The 24,633-nt window shown below is 38.5% G+C and overlaps 1 protein-coding gene across 2 annotated transcripts in view; it reads right to left on the minus strand.

Moving 5' to 3' along the window:
• Nucleotides 1-24,633, minus strand: part of ADAMTSL1 (ADAMTS like 1) — a 352,419-nt gene that overhangs the window by 135,881 nt on the left and 191,905 nt on the right. For both annotated transcript variants that reach the window (XM_052701099.1, XM_052701100.1), the window contains 2 exons: nt 23,182-23,309; nt 9,942-9,987 (listed from right to left, as the gene is read on the minus strand). In XM_052701099.1, coding sequence (XP_052557059.1) covers nt 9,942-9,987; nt 23,182-23,309 — 174 coding nt within the window. The remainder of the gene's footprint in view (nt 1-9,941; nt 9,988-23,181; nt 23,310-24,633) is intronic.

Raw genomic sequence — 24,633 nt, forward strand, 5'->3', positions numbered from 1 at the left:
ACCACTGCCAGAAGTTTTAGAAAGGGAGAAACTGTTGTGCAACAGCAGCTGGGAGAGAGGAGAAAGAAACTGTGAGAGAAACAGCCCCGCAGACCCCAGGGTTAGTGCAGAAAGGGGGAAAGAAATGGTCCAGGCACAGAGCATAAGCTTCCTGCAGCCTAGGAGAGGCCTGTGGTTCATCAGGTTGTCTCCTTGCAGCCCACGGGCACTATGCAGAAGAGATCTCCATGTGCAGACATGGAGGAGCCCAGAGTGCAGAGGTGGACAAGGCCTAAAGGAGGTACATCCCATGGATACTCCTGCAGGAATACACATGGCCAGAGCTGCAGGCTGTGGGGAGCAGTCTTTGGTGGGGCGGGAAGGCTGGGGGAGCTGCTGCCTGTGGGGAACCTGTACAGAGCAGTGCCTGAAGAGTGGGTCCTGTGCTATGGAGTCATGTTGGAGCCATGCTTGGAGAGCTGCAGCCTGTGGGAAGCCCATGTAAGATCAGCTTGGGAAGGACAGCATCCCATGGGAGGGACAGCAGGTGGAGCAGGGGCAGAGAGTGACCATGAAGGACTGGTAGAGATGAAGTGTTATGGATTGACTGCAACCCCATTTCCTTTTCCCTGTACCAACTGAAGAGAAGGAAGGAGGTAGAAGAGGGTGGTTGGGAAGAAGGTGTTTTCTTTTGCTTTGAGTTTCTCACTGCTGCAGTCTGTTTGCAATAGGCAGTAAATTATACTGTTCTCTCTACACTGAGTCTGTTTTGCTGTGATGGTAACTGGCAATCTCCCTGTACTAGTCGTGACCTTTGAGCCCTTTTGGTCATATTTTCTCTCTCTTTTCCTTTGAGAAAGAGGAGTGAGAGAGCGGTGTGGCAGAGTTTAGCTGCCCAGCAGGGTGAAACCACTTACATGGTGTAATTAGAGAAAAATGGTCTTTCTGTTCTGCTTTTAAACAGAGGATGAACAAGACAGTTACAGCTTCACTCAAGATCTGTTTTAGTTCTATTTTCACTAAAGAAGGGAAAAGCAAAGAAGAACACTGTGGCCTTGTTTTTTGCTACACAATCTTCTGGTGCATACCCTTCCCTGATTTTTTTCTGTCCATAAGAGAATACAGTCAGGTCTATTGGCTTGGCTTATACTTGTTGCTGAGATCCAAGCCAACTCTCTTGTTTGGTTCAAGCTTGGCTCTACCTTCGAAATTTGCTGGCTTGAGATAGCTTTATTTTTACAAAGACAGAAAGGCCCATTAAAGCTCACAACATACAGAGCTCATAATCCTGCTTTGTACAGGATTCAATACTACATCTGTTGTGCTGGATTTTATTTTTAAATCAAAGAAATAAAAAATGTATGGTCAACATAACAAGCTTTCAGGACACGGCAGGTGACCAGGACCAACATTAAATACTTCCAGTCTTTGATATCATGATCAAAATAAAACAATGGATTGAAATAATAGAGCTTGTGTTAAAAAAGTTTGCATGTGAAACTTGAAGCCATTCAAGGAATACATTCAAGCAGTCACAAAGGCAAACATCCATACTTATCTTGGCACACAGATAAGAAAAGGGGTCACAGTCTGGACCACTGCATTTCTCCTACTACAATCCTGAGTCCTAAATCTGCCTAAAGGCATTGAAAACACTTCTGCCTAAAGATCTTGATGATCCTTCTCTCTAAAGGAAAATTTCCTTTCAAGTTAAAAAGATGTGTACTTGCAGCTATGTGCATAATGCTTGCATAACCTGTGTTCTGTTTTCTGTAAAAAAAAACTGATAGAACAAGAAAAATTGAGTCCAAATATCCATCATTAGACAAAGATCTCCTAGACTGAAAAAGAAGAAACTGTACAGAGCTTGGCATTTTTTATTATTCTTTTGTCTTTCTTTTCTTCAGCTTTTAGAGCTTATTGTATATTGCTTGTCTTATGTGTTACTAGGGATCAGAGACTTTGTGCAGTCATATAATGGAAGACAGAAGTTCACAGCCTGTAAATGAGTATTCTACTTGTGGAAATGCTGGATAAGGCAAATTAGATGTTTTGCTGTGCATCTGTTCAAGCAGTAAGTTGCTATTTTCTTCTGAACACTTCTCATGCTTTTAAATATGTACTTGCCTGTTGAGTGCCAGCTCCAGGTTACGAGAAATGATGGCCTCGGTTGAAAAGGACCACAGTGATCATCTAGTTTCAAGCCCCCTGCTATGTGCAGGGTCACCAATCACTAGACCAGGCTGCCCAGAGCCACATCCAGCCTGGCCTTGAATGCCCCCAGGGATGGGGCACCCACAACCTTCTTGGGCAACCTGTTCCAGTGCGTCACCACCCTATGTGTGAAAAACTTCCTCCTAATATCTAACCTAAACCTCCCCTTTCTCAGTTTAAAACCATTCCCCTTTGTCCTATCACTATCCACCCTCATAAACAGCCATTCCCATTCCTGTTTATATGCTCCTTTCAAGCACTGGAGGCCACAATGAGGTCTCCCTGGAGCCTTCTGCTCTCAGTATGTGTGGGGGTGCTTGGTGGAAAGAGATCCTCTACCACTGCTGATGAGCAGTGGTAATGCTTGAATGGCATGAGTCAATATAATTAAATGTAATTTGTTACATTTAATACACCTAAAGGTCTGATCCTGAAAGCGAACAGTATGTATGTAGTTCGTTTGCCTGTACAACAGAGATAAAGAAGCATATGTCCACAGGTTGAGCCATTCAGAAGTCAGAGGCCAAATTAGCAGTGAGCCCAAAGCATCCCATCTTTGTATGGTTATACAGTTCTGCAAGGTATTTTTCTGATAACTCCATGGCCTGTGTTCAGCTTGTGTATGGAAAGACTGGTATCTGGCTACAAAGGCAGTAATCAGTTGTGGTTCAGATTACTCTCTTCTGGGGCTATATGCAAATCTTACACTTTTTCTTTCTTTTTGAAAATAAATGTGGGCAACTACAGATATGAGGAACTGCTGCCATTGTATTTTTTGAAGAATCAGGAAGAGCTAATAAATTTGCATCTTATATAAAAGCCCATTTGTCAAAGAATCACAGAATCATAGAGTCATAGAATTACTCAGGTTGGTAAAGACCTTTAAGATCATCAACCTAATCATACAACCCTAACTCTAACAACTCTTAAACAACTCTGCTAAATCATGTCCCTGAGCACCACATCCAAACAGATTTAAATGCATCATGGAGATTCAACCACTTCTCTAATGAGCCTACTTCAGTGCTTAACAACCCTTTCTGTAAGGAATTTTTTCTTGATATCCAACCCTGCTCTAACTTGAAGCCATTTCTCATCCTGTCACCTGTCACCAGTGAGAAGAGACAACCCCGTTCTCACTGTACGCACCCTTCAGGTACTGGAAGAGAGCAATAAGGTCTCCCCTCAGCCTCCTTTTCCCCAGACTGAACAGCCCCAGCTCCTTCAGTCTCTCCTCATAGAGCACATTCTCTAAGCCTTTCACAAGCCTTGTTGTCCTTTTTTGGACCTGCTCCAACACCTCAATGTTCCTTCTGTACTGAGGTGCCCAAAACTGAACACAGTACTTGAGGTGAGGCCTCACCAATGCCAAGTACAGGGGCAGGATGACTTCCCAAGTCCTGCTCACCACACCATTCCTGATACAAGCCAGGATGCCATTGGCCTTCCTGGCCACCTGGGCACACTGCTGGCTCATATTCAGCCGACTGTCCAACAGTACTCCAAGCTCCCTTTCCATCAGGTAGCTTTCTATTTCGTCAAGCTTTCTATTTATTACCAGTGAATTAGAAAACAATGTTTTTTCTCTAACTCTGTGAGTTGTAGCTGTCTTTTTTTGGGGGGGGATCGTTAGTTTATTGTGTGAAGGTTCTTGGGATGTTTCAGAAACACTGTGCCTCTGCTGGATACCTGCAATCTCTATTCACCCCATCAGGTCAAGATTTCCTCCACTGCAATGAAAATGTGAGTCATTTTAAAAATGACCAGAAATCTCTTTGAAGTATGAAACCTATTTTAAAATAAATACAGAGTTCCATCTTCACCAGTTAAGTACCTAATCCTGACCATATTATTACGGCTTCCTTCAGATTCACTCGCCTCGTCACATCCAAAAATATTGTTTTCAAGTCGACCTCCTATTTGACCTTATTGCAATTCATAAAGTCCATGGAGCTTTGCCATATTTGAAAGCCATTCAAAACAATTTCTAATAATCAACAAACCAGTGGAAAAGATAAGATGAATCCCAGATGTCCCTTGATAGTGATAGGTGTATCAGATTTCATGGGACAAAAGTGGGTCAGTCTTCTACAGTTTACTTAGTGGGTGAAATGTGGAAGATCGTATCTACACTGTGATAGGTGGAAACAGTTGAGAAACCTTAAAACAGTTTACAATATATGCACTTGTATATTTGCAGAGGCCAAGAATGATTTACTATACCTGGAGCTTTTCCTCAGTGCAAAAATTGACTAACAACTGGCCTATTCTGTGTAGCATCTGACAGAACAGTTTATTGAACCAGTTCCATGAAGTATGCACTGTGTTTCAGCTGCACCAATTTCATTACTGAGAAAGAAATCCTGGGGTCCTCCTCCAGTAGGGATTTGCGCAAGTACAGAGATTTAAGAGATCTAGGGATTTAACAGAAACCCCATTCAACTCTGAAGACTTGCTGAGCATCCCACTTGGATTAAGTTTCTTGCAACCAAATTTTTCATTAATCTACATCTGTGAACTTCTAAATAATTCAGACACAGCGCTAACTTCTTAGATCAAGTAGGGCCCAAAAAACAACTTTCTCTGAATATCCCAAGATAATGCAGTATCTGATAGAAAGCAGAGCGGGAGAAATAGTGCAAACAAAGCAAATGAGGGACATGCTTTTTCTCTGCTTTAATTGAACATAGATGATGGCTAAATCAGCCAGTGAAGTATCAATCCAAGCCTCCAAGTATACTTGCCACTAAAAATTATTATAAGATCAATTTTTGAATATATATTTTTTTTCTCAAATACCTTTCCTTTATGGTTAACAATTCAATATGAAGTTTTTCATTCCATATTTTCTTCTTGCTCATGCCTTTTAAATATTTATAGAAAGTGTTTAAAATTCATTATCAGAAATACTGAATTTAAATGTATGAATTCACTACAGTGAACAGAATCTTGAAATGCCAGTGTGATGGAAGTTATGCTGAATGTCTGGCTTAAAAGAGTTTTGTTTGCAAAGGATGATAGCAATGGTGGATTTTTAAAAATATTTTTCAGTAGTCAAAGACGCACAGGCTTGCAAGCTGAAAAAATAATATTGCAATATTGAAGCTGGCATCATTAGCAACATATCAAATACACCTTTTTTGCAAATAAATAATTAGGAGTAATTGCTAGGCAACGCACAGAAGTTTTATAGTGCACCTGTTCAAAAATCAGATGGCAGCTACTAAAGTCCAGCATTTTGAAGAAAAGATGTAGTCACACTAAATAATTTGAGTTTCTACTTAAGAAATTCTACTTAAAAAGTAAGCTGACATTGAGCTAGTCTGGAAATGTACTGCTTATATTTGTTTATTTTTTTCCCTGAAAAAGAACACAAAAGAAGTTTTTTCACTAAAGATTTCAATATTGATGCAGTGGTGGAAAACACAAAATTTTATTGCAAAATGGAAACTGGTTCAATTGTAAAAAGATTTCACATAGTATCAGAAGGTAGAAAAATTAAATTCTATTAACTATTTGTGTAGACCTGAAAAACATCTAGTGGTGGTGCACCTCATAGTCAATGAGTCAATGTTTCTAGGAGCAGCCACTCACTTATTTGGAAGTTTCAGGGGACAGTTTCCAATAAGCTGGGCTTTGCTATAGGGCAAGAATATAGTGTCATTCTGTCAAAAGTGAGACAGACAGTGTAGATACCAGTGTATGCAAAAAGCAGCATGAGTTGATAAGAAGCATGGATGGGAATTGCTTGTCTGAATGGAATCCAGAAAATGAGGAATGCCATTAGAGTTGGCATTTCAGCCAAGTGAAAAAAAGAGCTGCATGTGGTATTTACAAGTTTCAGTGGTCTGATTACTGGGATCTACTATCCATAAATTCAATATTAGACTTAATGGAACTGCTTTAAACTGTGCAGAAAGAGGTAGTAATCTTGTGCAACTTACAGCATTGTCTTTTTTAACGTCAAACAGTAAAATCTCAAAAGCAACATTATTTGTAGTTTTCATTATCCTGTTGTCAGGCATAAATAAATAAATAAATAAATGACTTTGAGAATGAAGCACTGCTCCCCTGCATCTCAGTTTTCCTCTGGTTTGATTCAGCAAGCAGTGCAATAAAAAGCAAAACGTCAGGCAAATTGAAGAATTTTTCAATCACACACACACACACAAAAAAAAAAAGCTTGATAAAAAGATCAGAAAGATTTTCGTTTAAATAGAAGAAAACATGAAACAGTATAGTGATAATAGCAGAAAAAAAAAAAAGAGGCAAATGAGTTACCACAACAGTCTGGTACAAAAGTTTTAGAGACCTTTGCAACTAAGAGCATGCCCAGAAAATGAAACAGAGAACATGCTAAACGTGATAAAAAAATCTAGTAAAAAAATCCTACTCAAAGTTTGGAAATATATTGTTTATTTTGCACAGCATGTAATATTGCAACCCCACCAGATATTAAAAAAACAAAACAAAACAAAAAAACTTTCATTGCATTTGGAGTAATTTTCTACAAACACATGACTCCTTCCCTTCCCCCATGATTACTTTCCAAAATGGCTGGTAACATGCTTGGAGTCAGTATGAATAGTAATAAGAAAAAAAGACTGTTGCAATTCAACCCTAAATCATCATCAGATTCCCTCATTCCTTCCTTCACTATTTACACATGTGGCTTCATAGCCACAATCTTTCCAGTTTCTGATCAACACCAAGCAATGCAATTGGTGAACATACTGGGTTAGATTCAACATTTTAAAGACTGCTCACAAGCTTTATAGACAGCAGTGTCAATCTCTTAGCCAGTAAATCCAGAAAGATTCAGCATCCCTAGAATAGTACAGTCCACCGAAGAAATAGATGTGCCTCTGTCTCTTCTTGTTTCTCTGTTTCTTTATATCATCCTTGGTGCTTTTTTTTTTCTTTTCTTTTACATTTTTTCCTATTATTTAATTTCAGAATGAATTAAAACCAGCTGTAGCAAAATCTTGCAAATGATAGTGCCTACAAAAATGTGTTCATTGCCAGACTCCAAGAAGCATTCTTCCCATTCTCTAATTTCAGCTTTGAAATAGCTTGCTTTTACATGACTACCCATCCTTTCCTGTAAGAGGACAGTCATATAAACAGAAGCATGCCAGTTCACAGAAAGATGGTTTGCAGAGAATAAATCAGTTATTTTATGAACGATAACAACAGTGCTCACGTTAAGCGCAAGCTAATGGCAATGAAAGCTCATTTTTCAGGACTCTGATTTCTACAGGAATCAAAAAGGAATTTTCCACAGCGCATGATAGCTAACTTCATTTAGAAGGTTGGAATGCAGACCTTACTCTCATGCAATCCTCTGCCAGCCAACACAAATGAAAATGTAGATCTCACTGAGCCTGGCAGTTCCCTCCTCCTGATTTTCACTAACACTGAGGATGAAATCTTAAAAATGGAAACAAACACAAAAATACACAATTGTGTGCAACTTTCAGTGTGTGTGTATCCAGGGAGTTAGGAGACAAACGTATCATTAAAAAGACAGTATATGATAAGCTGGAAGAGTTTGCGGTTCTGTAACAGGGGTTTTCAGAGTAGAGAGGCACATTAAGGCTTCCCAAACTGCTCCAGATTTTCACTTATGCTGTACAAGGTACTACAAAGTGGTAGTCATCCCCAGAAACAGAGGACTGAGGACTTTCCCTGCCATTTCAGGAACGTGTAATTTCTGTCTGATTGTGGCGTCATTGTCATTGCAGAGGCTCTTAGTAGGAATACCAGTGTTCAGTAACTCAGATTAGTAATGAATGTAAATGGAAGGACATAACATCTGAATCAAATGCTCAATGTATTTTAAAAAGAAATAAAAAATGTTTTCCCCTGAGATCAGATGCCTGCAAAATGAATACAGCCAAGTTTCTTTCCTTTTTTTCTTTTTTTACATAAGGCCGTAGTTGAAAAGCCTGGTTGAAGTCCGATGCTATCTGAAGCTTAATGACTGTTTGATTTATTGCTAGTTTGGCAAAATTATAAGAAAAAAAACAAATGAAAACTTATTTAATCTTTTTGTTATGGAAAAGACAAGGCAGCACAACCTATTCTCCACCCTCTCCAATAAGCAAATTTAAAATAATAAATGCAGTCTTGGTTCCTCATTAGTCAGTGGCAAAATTGTTACTAATTTTAGCATTGTAAAGAAATCTGAGAGTTTCACTTTGGATTACTTGATATTAAACAAATGAGTGAGTATTGAAGCTGCCATTTTGAGAAGTCTGAACTACTCATACTGTCAAATATAAGGTGTGCTAAGGAATCACCTGACAACTATGAAAGGATTTATTTTGGAGAAAAGTTGTTCAAGTCTACAGTTCCAAAAGAGAACCTAAGCTAAAAATAATATTAAAAAAAAAATTTTCTTTGTCTTGGAAAGTTAAGCTCACTGATTACAGAAGAAGGGCTGCAACACAGGTAGAATGCCAGCCTTTCATTGGTGTGATGCTGGAACAGCTAACGGCAGCACAGCAGGATGCTAGTATACATCACTGCTCTTAGTACACACAAGAGCAGGAGGGAAAAGCAACTGCCACAGTGTGCATCCACACAGGAACCCAAAACAAAGCCAGTGCACTCTCCATCTCCTTAACATATTATACAACTCTATAGCATTCAACTTGTCTGACACAAATTTATCTTCCCATTCCTTCCAAAGTCACAGTGTAGGCTAAATGCTTCACATCAGCAGGAAATCTGACTGCTAATCAGCCAGCAGACGTATTTATTGATTGTTCCAGTTTATGTCAGTTAGTAAAGCAAATATCAAGATTGATGGGAGATCTCAGTGACACAATAGATACACCCATAACCAATTTCTGAGGCAGAAGTGTGAGAAATGGGAAGCATGGGAAACTCAGACTGAAGCAAGTAACTTCTTTCATTGTGAACTGTGGTCTGCTAAAAAGAATATAAGCAAAACATGAGGGAAAATACTCTTTTTTTTTAGCTTAAACTTTTTAACTTTTTCAGACAAAGCACCTATTGAAAAGCTTCTGAATATGTTCTATCAGGCATGAGAAAGCTTGGCCCTAAGCATGTTTGATTTCATTTTCCATCTTTACTGGTAAAACTGACATTGCTTCATGTAATTTGAGTGGTTTCACAATCCTTGGCACCCAATAAAACTTTCCGTATGAAAGTCTTTATTTCCATTTTCATCAGTGAAAACACGCTTTCACTTTGGTGAGCATGGAAGTTGAAGTTTCCTATTTTATTCTGTTGAAAACTACATTCACTATAGAAATAGCAAGCAAAAGCATTTGCTTTTCTAAGATATGCAACAGAATTACAGTGCTAGGAGGACACAGGTGAACAGCAACGTACATCTCTTACTAACTTGTCTTCTGTTCTTAACAGCTTAATCCTCAAACCTGACAGATGATCCAATGTAAACCAGCTGCCTGCAAAACTAGCACTGGGAACATAAGTGGACTTTCATTCTGCTGAGTGGGAATAAGCAACTGAGCAATTCTGAAATTTCAATGAGAGACTCCATAGAAAGATTGTGACTGCAATTCTAATTTTAGCACCATGCTATGCCATTGTTGAGCCAGCTTCTTAAGAAAGCAACAATGATTTGCTAGAGGTATTGTGATATAAAGGAGGTTTAGATGTTATTGTGTTTCCACTATCACACGAGCAAATAAACTTTGTTATATGAACACTCATACGTGATGATTTGAGTTATATCAAAGGTAGACTTCACTTACCACATTGCTGCATGTCCTGTATCGGATGTTTCGCCCTTCACAGGTCCTGTGTCCAAAAATTAAAAACAAACACAAAACATTAATAGCTGAATGTAACAATCACAAGGTGTTTACTGCACCTGTATTTTTCCAGAGGATGTCAAATCAACAAGTCCCCCCACCAATCCTCTTCCCAGAAAGAAAGGCCTCTCTGCCTCTGAATGGATGTTGAGATGTGAATTCTACAACTCCCCAGATCCTACCTAAGAAAATGAAGTTCTAAAAGGTAGCATTAGCTTACAAGTGAGGCTGGAGACTGGTATGCACAGCACAGCTGACTGTTAACATCTGAACCACATTCACCAGAGTTTCCCAGCTTGCATACAGCTTTGAGCCTGCCCTTCTACTGCTCTGAGCTGGGATGCAACCAGGTTGCCCCTCTGGGCCATTAGTGATCTGTTGGTGGCCCACTATCAAAGGGACTTCTCCTTTCTTGGTGCAGGGGGAAGATATGAGGACAAAACAGGCCCCCAAACTACCAGCCTCTAGCTACTTCTCCAGGCCCTCCTGCACAATGGCATCCAAAGAGCTGTACCAGCAGGGGTCAAAAAGTGTCAGAGCCCCCACATATGCTCCCCTTCATGTGCAGCAGACTCATACCAGCTCAGATGTCAGGAGGCCCCCAGGAGGAAAGGTCAGCATCCAGATACCTTTTCAGCCCTCAGCAATGTGCTCTCTGAGTAATTGATCTTGAGATTTGTGTGTTTTATGAGCTCAGATTTTACTCCATGGAGGTCCTTGGTATAAATCAGAGTTCAATTTGGTTTTAAAGATTATTCTTCAAAAGAATGGAATTCCTCACATTTTTAATTTCTTAATTTCATACATATATATATATATTTCATATATATAATATATATATATGAAATATATATATATATATTTTTTTTTGGTCAGGATTTAACAAGCACACATTCCTTGAGGACTAAATGCCTGCCAAGACTGAACTTTTAAATCCAAACCATTTCGAACTATCCAAGAGAAAAGACATCATCTGCATGAGTTTGTGTGGGTTCTTTTTTCTTTCTTCTTTTTTAAGATTAAACTTTTTCCACACTGTTGTTAACTCTAGAATAAACCAAATGGCTTGCCTTTAAATTATTGAAAGCATCCTTCCCTCTACCTTTCTCACATACCTGAAAGGAGATAAGACTTAATTGTAAAATTCCTTGAGTAGTCAGTCTCACCTTTCTGAGTACAAAATCAGGGAAAAACACGATATTATGAATATATCATCATGGTATAAATGACTGCAAGAGGAGATAAATATGAAAATAAAGCCAATCATTTTTTTCAGAAAAAAAAAAAAAAGCAACAAGAAAGAAAGATAATACGTTGTGCTCTGGAGCATTTAGCATATAACAATCCTATTAAAAGCATAACAGAGATAGCACACATTTCATGCTTTTATAATATTACATAATTAATTCACAAAAATTTTTACCACTGCATGCATCCGCAGAACGTAAAAGTGTGCAGAAGACATCCAGCACTAGGAAAAACAGTTTAGCAATAAAATAATTAAAATAATATTCATAATAGGGTGTCAACTAGTATAGCAGTATTGAGATTAAAAAAAGCAAAAGAAATCAAGCAACATGCCAGTCATTTCTGAGCAATATTGTTTTTCTTGCCAAAGCTCTGTTTACACTCCAAGACATTCACTAAAGGTACTCTTAATTTACACCTATCAAGAGCAAATGAAAAAACATACATGCAGAATGCGGGCAGTCCTAGCTCACAATCTCAATTCTTATCCTGCAAGTTATATATGCACCCCGTATCTCTCTCATAAATGCCACACAACCCATCAGGCATACCTTTCCTCTGTGCAGACTTGCTGCTGTTGAATTGCCATAATTTATTAACCTCAGAAGCACTGATCTGCCACGGAAATTGAAACTTCCTTTCTGTCATTTGCCTCATAGTAACTTCCTCTTTACACATTTAGTTCATATTTTCCATTTTAAAATAAAAAAACACAATTTTTGCTTATTGTTTGCACCATGGAAAAGTACAGGTACTTTCACTTAGACATTTGCCACAGAACTACTCAGATTTTTCTTCCAATTCCTCTCCTTTGGCTAATGGCCAGAGTTGTTCAGAACAAATGTGCAGTTCTGGATGCAGCCAATGCTGTGATGATTCATGAATGCTAGGAACCACTCTTGCAAAACTCCCTTTGTCCCCTTGCCAGGATCAAACTTATGAGTTTTGTTGTTTAAAATCATTAGTTCCCTATTATCAACTATCAGCCAAAAGCCTGAAAGCTGTTTTCAGCCTAAGCTCATACATTTTCATGGCAGGTTTGTAGAATATTTTGTGTTTCAGATCTATGCTGCTTCGGTATTCCAGATTCTCTTAATCTCAGGCACCCACTGTGAGACTAAAACTTACAGAATTTGTTGAAAATAGATGGTTAAAAAAATCTGGAAAATAAAAAGCTGATTTAAAGAGTAGCTGTTTAAGAAAAAGATCTTGATTTTTAAATGCAAATTCTGTTTCTAAATCTTTCTCTGCTTAAAGCAGAGAATGCTGAAATCAACCTAATCCTGCTGGAGAGAAAAACACAGCTCCTTGCGCGATGCTGGACTGAGCCACATTTTTTTCCTGTAGGTAAGGGTTGAACTAATGACACATATCATTGGATGCTTTGCAGAATAGCACAGCACATGGCAGTTAGCTTCCAAGGAAGGAATACAGCAGATTAGTAAGGCCACATTATGTCGCAGAGACATCACATACCCTCTGATCTCTGTGGATTAAATGTGAGACCTATGATCAACAAGAGACTATACAGACACTCAGAAATGTCAGAATTCACCCCAGATAGCAAATTAGTCTTGGAGAGCACACAAAGAGGGGGAGCAATAAAAGCTACTTCTACAGTCTTCTCTGTCATCAGGCCCACTTTGCAGGAGATTTTGCTGAGAAAGAAGGTGGATCAGGGCTTGGCTTGACAAGCAATTATTATCACATGAATATGTTAGAAAAGCAAGCTATTGGGAATCATGTTTCATTCTTCAAACTTAGTCACTTGTTTCCAGTAAAGTTTATGAAAGAGGTTAACAACTTTTAATATATTAAAATATTCACTTCATTTAATGTAAACAACACCAAAGCCTGGTATTTATTTCTTCAGGCTCCAGTTTGTAGAGGAATTTAGTTCAAGTTCCCCCCTCAAAGTTCTAAAGTAGATGTGCTGTTGTGCTCAGCTAGAGCTAGAAGCCTTGCAATAATCCATGCCAGAAGGAATAGTAATCCCAAACCAGAGTTGCCTTTATCTGTAATTACCAGAGGTGATGAAAGAGATGTGCAGAGGTAGACCTCATAAACTCCTGCCACTCTCAGTGGTCATCAGAGTTTGAAATGCTTTTCTTAATAACTAAGTTTCCACATAAGCAAGCAACTGAGAACCAGAGGTAGATTATTTCTGTGGATCAGAATTTTGATGCAACTATTCACCACAGGATTTGAAAATTAATGTAACGCTGGACAATATTCACTCTCTTTATTTTCACATCTTTTGATAACCACTTCTGGTGCTACACCTGTAAGAAAAATATTTCAAACATTGGAAGGCTATGATGAGGTCTCCCTGGAGCCTTCTCTTCTCTAAGTTATACAAGCTCAGTTTCCTCAACCCTTCTTCATAGGAGAGGGCACCATCTTCTCTGGACCCGTTACAAGAGCTCCATGTTCTTCTTGTGCTGGGGGCTCCAAGCCTGATCACAGTACTCCAGATGGGGCCTCACAAGAAATAAGTAGAGGGGGACAATCACCTCCCTCTCACTGCTGGCCAATCTTCTTTTAATGCAGCACAGAACACAGCTGGCCTTCTGGTCTGCAAGCGCAAACTGTTAATCTCTTGGCCACCACTCTTGATGCAGCCCAGGATAGTGTTGACCATCCAGGCTGCAAGTCCCAGTGCACACTGCTGACTCATGTTAAGTTTTTCTTTTGCCAGAACCCCTAAGTCCTTCTCTGCAGGGCTGATCTCAATGAGTTCTTCACCCAGTCTGTACACACATTTGGGATTGCCCAGATTCAGGTACAGCACCTTGCACTTGGACTTGTGGAATCTAATTAAGGCTCTCTTTCCAAGCCAGTACAGGTCCCTTTGGATGGCATCCATTCCTTCTATTTTATCAACTGCATAATTCAGCTTAATGTCACTAGCAAAATTGCTGAGGGTACGTTTGGTCCCACTATCTAAAAAGAAAAGGCTTTATGTGACAATTAACATAAATCCAAATCTTATTGATTGTTTAGGAATTTGAAGAACATGTGAACAACGTTGTTGAACCTAAACGGCAAAATATTTCCTACACAATGACATCTAACTTCTAAAATTTTATTTACACGATAGGCTACAACACTAGAAATAGCCAAAGTAACTTAAAGGTAGCTAGTCCAGTTATGATGTTTGGCCATTCATTTAGCCTTGGCAAAATAGCAGTCCATAAAAGCTAATATATCTATTGATCTTGGCAGACATAAAAGATAACATTCTAAAAATAACATTAAGTTGAAGTCACAAATTCATTTTAAATTCCAGAAGTTAAGGGGAAGAGTTAAGATTGAGAATTTTATTTGGAACTTACAGTGGGTATCTATAGTTCCAACAGTGCTTCCACTAACACAAAGATCTTACTCTGGATAGCTTCTGTTACTGCTGGAGTTTAAGGCTGGCATAATATTTATTCAAAAATAAGGCACATCTTGGACTTTCACTATAAAAGTTGCTAAACAGAGTACAGTTTATTTCAATTTTTACTTTCAAAATATTCTTTGCATTACTCAGAACCACTAAGTGCTATTTTCTAACAGCAAGCAATAAATAGCACTCTCTAAACTTTCACTAAAATAGAGCCATTCAATACAATTGAAATAAGAAAAACCAAATTTGAGAAAAATAAAGGAAAAATAGGAGAAAAAATACCAGATTTCTTTCAGACTGCTGTTGATTATGGGATAATTTAATATACAGTTATTCTCTTGTGCTCTTCACTGTAGTATTTTTAATTTTCCTAAGAATTTTTTAAAAGTCTCTTTAATTTGAACATACAACAATTGAACATACAATTGCATATGTACAGCAAGTTATTACAGTTGAAAATATTTTTCAGTTGTTCACTAGCCAAGAAATGAAAGAAAAAAAGCAGCAATTAAAGAAACGCCTTTCAGCAAAACAATGGTTAGGACCATCTCTATAGTTAAGAGAAAACATAATATTAAATCTCACCTGGTCTGTGCATCACAAAGATAGCATCTAGAGCCTATCACTGGCACCAAAGTATTAATATCCCAAATCTTAACATGCCTGAACTCAGAACTAGATCCAAGCTCTGCAGCTGTTCTCTACAAAACAGTTGTGCTGAATACAAACACCAAGTTTCCTGTGCTTTGAGTAAGTTTGAACCTACGCCTGAGCTATGTGTTATCCCAGCTCCACTAAACTGATCCTGTTCTCTCACATACAATTTGTGGCTTTATGGCATCACAACTTAACTCCATCTTAAATGCAGTATGGCTGATAAAAACTCCACACCATGCAAGGACCTTGCTGATTTAATTATTTTTCATTTAAATCTCAGAACGGATTTATTGAAAGGATTATGAACATAGAGGAGTTTTCCAGTGAATGTGGCCTTATAAGCAGTACATCATAGACTCATAGAATCACAGAATCACAGGATAGCTTGGATTACAAGGGACTTTAAAGATCATCCAGTCCCAACACCCTGCTGTAGACTGATTTCCACCTACCAGCTCAAGACCCCGTCCAAACTGGTCCTGAGCACATCCAGGGATGGGGCAGCCTCTGTGCTGTGCTTCACCTTTTCTGCGCAGCCTCTGCCAGTGCCTCACCAGAAAAACATTTCCTCCTAGCATCTAACCTAAATCTCTCCTTTCAGTTTAAAATCATTTCCCTTTTTAAGAGGGCAGGTAGCAGCAGGAAATGTCTCTGAAATGGAAGAGGGTATGTTCAGACTAGATATTATAAATAAATTCTTTACTTAAAGGTGGTGAGAGACTAGAACAGGTTGCCCAGTGAGGCTGTGGATGCCCCCTCACTGAAAGCATTCAAGGCCAGGCTGGATGGGACTTTGAGAAACCTGGTCTAGTGGGAGGTATCCTTGCCTACAGCAGGGTGGTTGTAACCAGATGATCTTAAAGGCTGCTTCCAATCCATTCTATGATTCTGTGATTCTGCCACTACCAGACCTCGTTAAGAAGTGGCTCTCACTCCTGTTTATAAGCACCATTCAAGTACCGGAAGGCCTCAATGACATTTCCCTGGACTCCTCTTCTTTCCAGACTGAGCAAACCAAGCTCTCTCCCTCTGTGCAAAAGGCGCTGCAGCCTTCTAAATACCCTAGAGGCCCTCCTCTGGACCTTCTCCAATAGCTCCACCTCTTTCTTGTGTTGAGGGCTCCAGAGCAGAGTGCAGGAAAACACAGAATGGAGAGCTTGAACCCATATCTTTTGAGCATTCTAGCCGCTACGCCAAACTGGCTCCAAGTAAATGATTCACAGACGTTTTTGCAAGGCAGTCCACATCTCAATCCAGATTCGTATGTATGTAAATAATATCTATCACTCTCAACTCTGGGTACAAGGTTGACTACCTTTCATTATAGCGCAGATCTGTTTCTGACCTACAATAGCATGTAATATTCCTGTGGCAGATCTAGTAATGATTTGTAGGGGAACACAACAGTATGAAAGCATTTGATTTCTTTCTAATTACTTTACTGTGGCACTGTAAATGGAGATTAGGATAGCTAGCATAATGTGAGTAACTGTTCTTCAAAGAAAACCAGCAGCCATTCCACAGACCACACTGCTGATCTAAATTGTGTAAAATTTTCAGAGTACTATAGTATTGACTCAGATTTAAGATTGGTGCTTCTGCCATTAGAATGAATGGAACTATGATTTCTGCTGAAAACTGGAAGTGCTTCTTCATCAGATCAAAACAGGAAAGGTTCTTATAAACATGGATTTGACTAATCCCAGGGTAAATAAAATAGTTTTTTTAAAATACTGCCTGATGGTACAGCTTTAACCGGAAGTGTCTACAAATTAAATTACTCAAAACTTCTTCCAAAAATTTATATCACCTAATATAGCAGGGAGGATGACCATAACAGAATAAAACTGTAACAGTTATCTACTGAAACAGAAGATAAAACAGCTGTTAAGCGAGTTTGAAAATAATTTACAGTCATTAGCATACAGTTATATTTTTACCAGGATAGAGAGAATCATCCTCCCACTTGATATTTCAAGTGACCTGGGAATTCTATGACATGTGTTACAGAATGCTATTTAGATTTGTGGGTCTTATTTATAGAATCACAGAATCAATGAATCACCAAGGTTGGAAAAGACCTTCAAGATGATCCAGTCCAACCGCCTATCACCAATATTTCCCACTAAACCATGTTCCTCAGTACAATATTTTAATGCTTCTTGAATACCTCCAGGAATGGTGACTTCCATTACCTCCCTGGGCACCTTCTTCTAGAGCCTGACCAGTCTTCCAGAGAATTTTTTCCTAATGTCCAACCTGAATCTCCTCTGGCAAAACTGAAGGCCATTCTCTCTAGTCCTAGTTAAGTTACAGTTAATTTTGCAATTATGTTTGCAATGATTCAAAAAGTTTTTTGCTATTTATTCTATAGACCTTATGATAGCAGAGGAATTATTCTGTCTAGAAAATTCTTGTGACTACTGTGTCAGAAGAAAAATGTTATGCAGCATAAAATTGACAGAGTTTTTGCAAATTTAGCTGATTTTTTACACCTATTTTCAAACATACATTTAAGTGGCTTTTTTACTAGGTGACCAAGTGAAGCTACAATAAAACTGAGAATTAATTATGGATTATCTAATCCAGCAATAATATGCAATTGCAATGGGCTGAACAACCAAGTACATAAAATAAATTTGTAAATTTATTTACCTAGTAAATGAATTAAATCCCAGATTTTCAGGTATCTAAAGAAGATTTCCTCATTTATTATTCTGTTTCAGTTTGCCTGAATCAACATATACACAGTTATTAAATATCTTGACTGACACACATGCGTACTATCACTATGCTTTATAATATAAAGTTATTTTCACTCCAGTACTGCTGTGACATAAATGGATTATAATAGTTGTCACATCCCAAGGAAGCAGACAGTGGCCATATTCCAGCATCTCTTCACCTGCTCTGCCTGTGAATAAAGGCAGCTCCAAAAGTAATGCCTCCTATCTTAGCCTGGTCCAAGATGGCAATAGAGGTTCACACCAGTATTTCATTGCATCTTGTTGCTGTGTGAGAGATGGCAGCAGAGGGGCACTTGGACAAAATGGCATTTGACACAGAAGTGCATATGAAAGAAAGCTGTGACATTTAATTCCTCCATGCAGGAAAAATGACACCAATTGACATTCACTGGCGCTTGCTGAATGATCCTGGAGAGTAAACAGTGGATGTGAGCACAGTGAGGTGGTATGTGGTACATTTCAGCAGTGGCAACAGTGACATGAAAGGCAAGCTACATTCTGGACAGCCATGCACAGCTGTCACATCGCAAAATGAAGAGTGTCTTGAAGAGCTTGCCCATGCAAATCTGCAGATTACAACCAGAGAAGAACTGTGTATGGAGCTGAATATGTTTCAATGCAGCCGGAAATGATGGTGGCAATGTTGGAATGTTGATAAAATTGTACCAGGTGGGTTCCAGAAATGCTCACTTGGGAACAGAAAGAATACTGTATGCAAATTTCTCAGGATCTGCATAACCAATAGTGTCACCAAGGTGACATTTTCCTGGATTGCATTATTACCAGTGATGAATTTTATCATGTTACCACTACAAGCCAGAATCAGAATAGCCATCCATGGAGGAGCAACAACTGAACTCCTCATTGAAGAAAAGTTCAAGACACAGCCCTTAGTGGCTTAAGTGATGTGTACTTTCTTTTGGGATAGGAAAGGGGTGATCCTTCTGGATTTTCTGAAACCTGGACAAACTGTCAACTCTGACTGCTTCACCATGACACTAAGCTGAACACTCAAACTGCCAGAGACAGACTAGAGACAAAAACTTTCTCTTACAACATAACTCCAGGCCCCACACACAGTTTGAAGACCATGGAGAACATTGCTGATCTTGGCTGAACTGTCCTTCTATATCCACAGTATATCCAGATTTGGTGCCTTCTGACTTCCATCTGTTCAGACTGATTGTCACAACTTAGCTGTTTCATCACAGGTGACATGACTTTACTCCCCTCCCATTCCCTCTTCTGGGGGGGGGGGGGAAAGTATGAAAACCCAACCAAGATAAGGAGGGATAATTAATTTTCTACAAATGATAAAAGAATATAAGACAATATGAAAAGGAGATACAAGTAATAAATACAACCAATGAGAGAGAGAAGAGTTCTGAACGTGTTGCTTGCTGTGCTACTGGAAATGGAAGAGATCTTTCTCCCCCGTCATTATGCTATTCTACCTCTTTTACCTGGAATCAGAAATCACATGGAGAGAACAAAATGGAGAATTCTGTGAGCTGCAGTCTCTCCCTTCTCAGTGTATTTTCTTCTGGGAGATACAGAACTCATGTAAGAATAGTTGACACTACCAGAAGATGAGGCAGGAAGGGCAGGAATGCAGCTGCCTGGCACTATGTTCCGGCAGTAAATAGCTTGATGCACAATGTCTTGATATGGAATATTGATGAAACCAGGACACTGATGAAATCTGGATGACAGGCAACATTTCCCTAGCAACAATGCCACTGTAGCAGCTGTGTTACAGCGGATCCTCTCCACTGTGCAGATTTTTATCACTGTGCCATGCAGACTCCTCTTCATGGCTGGCAAAAATGCATAGCTACTGGTAGTGGCTATGTTGGCAAATAACATTTTATAGCTAAGAATATGCTCTATCAAATTGTTACAGTGCTCTTTGTATCTCTTGTAGTTTCCATGGAAAGAAATAGGAGGCATTACTTTCATAGCAGCCTATGAATTTTCAGCACCCCTGCAGCCAAATATCCAATATCTCATAAAACTTCTCTGTAGAACCACAACAACTAGTTTGTCTCTCAGGAGAAACAGAAGTGGTTCTCCTCCCTATAGGTTTCGTCCATCACTGCTGCAGGACATTTTGTGATGGAGTGGAGAAAGATTATTTTATTTTTTCTGAGCTTTGTAACAAAAATGGTGCTGAAACTGATGGGCAAAACATTTTGGACTAACAAAAATATACAACTCTTTACCCAACTTGGTGTGAGGCTGGACATTTCATTATTACAAGTACACTGAGGCAAACAATTGTAAAATTCAAAGGGAGTATTGTTCTTCTGGTTAAATAACAAAAGTAGCTGAAGAGTTTAAGAGTTATTGCCAACAAAAGCAGGAAAAATATCATTCTTTGAGTTCTAGTCCAGTCTTCACCTACTAATTATCAGAATGTTATCTTCCTGGGGCTGATTCTGCCACTTAAGTCACATGCTGATTTTCATTTAGGTGCAGGATAATAGATGTGTAGTTGACTCAGGCTGACAACTCCCATCTCTTAATGTTACTGGCATATTTGTTTATATCATTATCATACTAAATGTTCTTAGCATCATTAAGACCAGTTGTTGTAATGACATGTAATGTTAAATAGCCCCTACCCTCAAATGTTTACCATCTAAAAAACTAGAAAATAGAGTTTCTCGCTAACACTTCCCATTCTTTTGTCACAGCTGGAAAAGCTTAACACAAAACACGTTCCCAAAACAAATAACACAAGGACTAAGATAACTTTGGCAAACAAAAGCTGGAAATAAAACTGCTTTCCTTGATTTAACTGCAAACACTAGCAGTATTTAGGAAAGGGCCATTAGTCTTTGCATTTCGTCAAAGAGATGCTCTGGGCTGTCCTTTCATCTAATGGTCTGAAAGTCATCTCATACAGAACATACAGGCATCTCATACAGGCATAAAACATTACAAACATTCATTCCAGAAACAAAAATACTTAGAATAAGTTTGCTCCAAACCATCTAAATATGTTGCTATTTTTCATTTGATCAGAGTAGTATCTTCCTTCATTCTGCTATGCAATTACATGTGGCAAAATACATGAGATAACTGTACCAACCAAGAAATTGTCCCAAAGAGGTTGATATTTTTTCTAATCTTTCTAGATTTTAAAGACTTCAAGAGAACATTATTTTCAAACATTCAAAGTATCGGTGAGTTTTTTTCCCTTGCTTTCTCTCTGCTTTTTTCTTAGCAACTTAAAATGCTTGCATAGCACAAAAAACCCCCAAAAAACAAAAAAAAACAAAAAAAAAACAAAAAAAAAAAAGAGAAAAAGGAAAAGAAAAAGATTTCAAACACTTATTTCATTAGCAATTGCATACACACTGGGAAAAAGGAAAATCTATCACATATTTGATACTCTGCTAATTCCAGGCCAAATTTTATTACTTGTGATTTATTGACATTGGCTAGCAAAAACTGTGCATCTAATTAACTTTCTGCATCCTATTCTGGAAATAAAGGTCTCCTGGGTCTGAATGGACCAAAGTTTGCATTTGGTTTCTAAAGACAGGAGCACTGCTTTTGCACCAAAGGTCCAGTAGTAATGTACTGTGTGAAAGTAGAACTGTGTGACTTGGATCTTTATTCCCTATTCCATATCAAAGAGATGCTTACTGGGAAAGACCACCCAGAGGAATGGCTTATGCTTGCATACTGTAGAACTACCATGACTACTATTACTACAATGGAGTCCAAAGACTCTTCTCCTCTAATGACAGCTGAGGCAGACGCTTAGCAAACCGTTGTATTAAAGTGATGCTCCTGATCTCCTAAAATGCCTGGATTTTATGCCCATACAAAACATCACTTAGTTCTCTAAGATACACTCACTGAAAGCAAATTCCCACTTTGGCAGTTCCTGAATGCAAGGTCTTTTGAAGAACCCCTATTTGCTCTGGAATGAGCATGAGATGAGAATTAGGCCCCAAGTTTAAAAACAATTCTGAATTTTTTTTTCTTTTCATGGGAATGGAATAGAAAAGCAGTTTCTTTATGCTGGTTGTGGCAGATACCTTTGCCTATTACTTCCCCTTCTAGTAAACTGTCGCACACTATTAAACCAATAATTACTGAAAAGAGGAGACCAAACTGTCCACAGATAGTTAAAATGCACAACATTCTATTGTGAGTTTGATTGAATCCTTTGTGCTCATTATACAGCACTATGGATTAAAAAGCAAAGTAGGAAATTGGAACATGCTGTCATTGCTTTATTAACATCAGGTTTATAAGCACAGGAAAAAAATACATAAGAAAATATGCAGGATGGAAAATCGTATTATACTTTTAATGTTTAAATATACAAGGTATCAAATATGGCAGGAAGGCACAAAGTCTGGAGTTTTTCTTCATATCCTTTATCAGAAATCTGTTAATACTTTTCACATACATTCTGTTTAATGCAGCCCTTTTTTTTTTTTCCCTGAAGTATGAAGAAATAACATTTGCTAGAAATATTTTATAGATGAAAATTTCATACACCAAAGAGTGGAAATATTATCAAGTGACTTGCCCATGTTCCATTGAGAGCTAATAGCAGAGGATGAGCCTATCTTTTGCACTTGTCAAATGGACCCCTGCCTCCTGGAGAAAGTTTGCTGCTATGGAAATACTGTAACTTGAAATTTAACTCATAGGATACTCTTAGCAGAAGGGTAAATTCTTTCTTACATAGTTCAGGATATCATATTGGGTCAATATGATGCTTTTATAGTCTCAGTGTGGCTGAGATTGTGGGGCACTAAATCTAGTGAATTAGATGTAGTTTGGTATAAATATGTGAAAAGGCTTACTGCTCAAATGGCAAAAGTGTAGGGAGGTTTCACTTTTCAGTAGCTGGCAGCCTTCAGCATAGTTAAGCAAGCTGTCCAAGCAGCTTTTGTATCTCCATAGGTTCCCACTATATTTTAAAAGTGTGCTGCCTTATCAAACGTGTTGGCTGCTTGCCTGAGTCATAAAACACAATCCATAATTTTCTAACACTGAGGTGGAAATTTCAGCATAGTTCAAGACCTCTACTGGCTTCTTCTTATAGTCTGACACATACCAGAAGTTCAAATTCTCCCATCAGTAATGTAAAAAGCGTTCTCCCACTTACTTGCTGCTCAGGCAACGTCTCAGTGAATATGAAGCCCCTCCTCCACACGTGCGTGAACATTCACTCCATGAACCCCAGGCATCCCACAGTGAGTCTCGATCTTCCTCTGAGCGAGCTGTTCTGGAGCTCTGAAGAGAGGGAGAGAGAAAAAAAAATCACAAAAAAACCCCATCTCAGGGACAAAAAATACTGCTGCTAGCTTAATTCTGTCTGTTTCTGGATATTGTCATGGTCATTGAAGACACTGAATAAATCCATTCTCTGGCATTTCTACTGACTGGTAGATGCTCTTCTAGGGAAGAGTGCTGTATGAATTTGCCTTCATCTTTTGAGTATCTTGCTCTGTCTCAGTTTGAGACTGGTGATGATTATTATAGAAGAGTACTTCGGGCAGCAGTGAAGAAAAGTATTTTCCTGATTAAAAGGAAGAGGGAGAGCTGGAGACATTGGAAATTGCACTTTTAACTTTTGCCTCTGAGTTAGAAACTATGAAATGGCATATTAAAAAGTGCCTTCTGAGGTGCTGCTCAGGAGAAAATGAACCACAGCATAGCGAATCCACATGATACAAATACATTTAACAAAACTTTTCATGCATTCACCTTAAGGAATTGGAACTATCATTACATTTTCTCTGTCCAAAGTTCGAAGTACCTATGCATGAGAATGCGTACTCATTCAAATGTTGCTGTGGGCAGTCACACACTGAATTCTACACTTCTACTTATATTTGGAATAAATGAGAAGACAAGTGTATGAGCAAAGCTTTGTACATCTTCACCAGAGAAAAAACAGCAAGCAACATTACACTGCTAGAACTTGTTAGAAGATTGATGTCAGCTGTCAACATTCAAGGATTATTTCAGAGATAGCACAACACTAAAATTGTTTCATCTTCACTGAAGCTCTGTAAAAGTTTGTAATGAAATCTGAAACCAACTGGAATACACCAGTATTGAATACTGTTATTCATGGGCAAAAAAGGAAGTGTTGGTGATGCTTTAGGGTTGTGAGCAGTTTTAATATATATTAGTATAAGGAAGATACTGAAATCATCATGTGATGCTGAGATCCAAACTGAACAATGTTTCTGTGGAGAAAAGGGTTAAGTCTGGCACACTAGGATATGAAATGCATGTTAACTGGGATTTAGTGAGGCAAGAGGTTAACTATTCCATTTACTTTCATGAGCCAAGAATGCATTGTATAGTCTTACCACCAATACTGAGAGATATTTTCCAATGTGTAAATCATTTAATCCTACAAAACTTTTCAAGGGCATTCCTGAACACCCACTAGTGTCATCTGTGTTGCTAAATAAATAGCCAGGCTACCTGAAATGAAGAGCATGTCTTTTATTGATTGTCTCTATACTCAACTCAGTAACAAGGCTAAAGTCTCACATCAAATCTGTTTCTCCCACAGCGAGCCAATGATCACAGTATTGTATAC

Source organism: Tympanuchus pallidicinctus, unplaced genomic scaffold, assembly GCF_026119805.1.
Source record: "Tympanuchus pallidicinctus isolate F22 unplaced genomic scaffold, pur_lepc_1.0 scaffold4, whole genome shotgun sequence".
NCBI lineage: Eukaryota > Metazoa > Chordata > Aves > Galliformes > Phasianidae > Tympanuchus > Tympanuchus pallidicinctus.